General features: G+C 43.2%; 1 protein-coding gene across 1 annotated transcript in view; it reads right to left on the reverse strand.

Annotated features, from left to right (window-relative positions):
- The window catches only part of LOC311329339 (uncharacterized protein), a 1,710-nt gene extending 121 nt beyond the window's left edge, over positions 1-1,589 (reverse strand). The window contains exons 1-4 of the mRNA XM_084463197.1: positions 1,456-1,589; positions 786-850; positions 539-692; positions 1-190 (exon numbers count right to left, since the gene is read on the reverse strand). The exon at positions 1-190 is cut by the window's left edge and continues 121 nt beyond it. Of these exons, the coding sequence (XP_084319323.1) occupies positions 58-190; positions 539-692; positions 786-850; positions 1,456-1,532 (429 nt within the window). The 5' untranslated portion in view covers positions 1,533-1,589 and the 3' untranslated portion in view covers positions 1-57. The remainder of the gene's footprint in view (positions 191-538; positions 693-785; positions 851-1,455) is intronic.
- Positions 1,590-1,795: the final 206 nt, after the last annotated feature.

Genomic DNA, 1,795 nt, shown 5'->3' on the forward strand with positions numbered 1-1,795 from the left:
AAAGAGGAGGCAGATAAGAGCAGAGAGTGGGAGGTGTGTGTGTGTGTATTTACTGATTTACAAAGTCCCACTTATAATCCATAATCTTGCGCAGAAGGGTGGCAACGTGTGGATTGACGGTGTGTGGCTTCTTCTGCACATCTCTTCCCGTCTTCTTAGACACCACTTTGGGGGGGGGGGGGGCTCAAAGCTGAAAGAAGCAACAGTACGGGTGAGTATTGTGGAAGCGTGACACTTAATTACCAATAAATAAAACAGTGCCAAGTATGGTATTACATTATCGGTTCAGTTATTAAATGCCACAGACCCACAGCACACACAGACCAATAATATTCTAGACAGTTTGACCCCAGTCCAGATGCACAATAAAAACTTTCAAACTAGAGTACATTCAGTCTGTAATACAATGTGTGTGAGAATATTGAGACAAAAACGGCTGTGTGATTTTCACAAAAACACACCTATTATAATTAGACAATCAGGATGAAAGAAAGCACATTGATGTGTATGTAGGTGAAAGTGTGTGTGAGCTGCTCACCTTTGAATGAATTCCAGCGTACAGGCCACCTCATCCTGGTACTGCAGGTTAAAGTTATAATAGGACGCAAAAAGCACAGCGAGGCCAGACACAAGAGTGGTCCCCTCGCACACCACCTGGCCCTCAATGCTCAGCATCCAGTGCCGAGTATCACCTGAAACAAGAAATCATTTAGGATTTCATATCTTTCGAATAAACGACTAATGAAAGATGAATGGTTATGACAGGTAGCATAGAGGGTACATACCAAGCACTATCAGTCGAGGACTGGCAGGTAGGGTCATCTTGGACATCAGCAGCTGATGCAGCCGCCTGCAGGAAACAAACCCAAGAAACAAATTATTTGTGCATTCTTACCTCGTTCAAAACAATGACTTCAAATCTAGATGAAATGGCAGTGGAATCCTACAAATTGACACATTTCCTACTGAAAAGGAATCAGCTTGTACGGATATATACAAACCAATATCTCATGATATACAGTACACCCGTCAATCATAAAAATAACTTAATGTAAATGTTATGTCCCACCCCAAACTGTGATAACCTGCCCACTTGATAACATTAAAATTAAAACCGAAACCACACTGCCCTGTTTTAGTAGGAAATGCATCAAATTGTAGGATTCTGTGGATTTCACGATTTCATCTCCACTTTAAGGCAACAGATAAACTTGCTTTTAAATAGGCATACATGCATGCAAGATGTCAACCACAAGCATCCTGCATTTGTTTGGAGCATTGCCTGTGTCCTGGCTGTGCGGGTCCTCAAAAACGAACATGGTAAAGTATGTGTGGATACATCGATAATCATTTGAGGACCTACAAGCAAAGTACACAGGCAATGTAAACAATGCCACTCGCAACAAGCATTGGTAAAAGGCAAGTATACTGTAAACTTAAGAGAAAGTAACTTACATCAGCTTGAAGGATAAGTCCTTCCTTGGCCTCCTTGAAGTGGGCCAAGAGAAGTGGCACAGTGGAGGAGGCCACATCCGCTCCCTCTCTGGGCAGGGCAGACTGGACCTCTTTGTTGCCTGGCTTCTTCCTGAAGTACTCAATGAGTGGTGTACCCCAGTCAATCATTGATTGCTCCATCTCTCTGCGGACATCCTTCTCAGTCAGTAGTTGAAAATGAGTAAACATGCCCCTTGGAATAAAAAGAAAAGGCCAAGCTTTTTTCAAATCCCCAATGGGGGGGGCTGGGGTGGCATTTATCATGCGACGTTGCAGGCTGTATGTTGACTCCATCAGTTGA

Source organism: Borostomias antarcticus, assembly GCF_949987555.1.
Source record: "Borostomias antarcticus genome assembly, contig: scaffold_291, whole genome shotgun sequence".
Lineage (NCBI taxonomy): Eukaryota > Metazoa > Chordata > Actinopteri > Stomiiformes > Stomiidae > Borostomias > Borostomias antarcticus.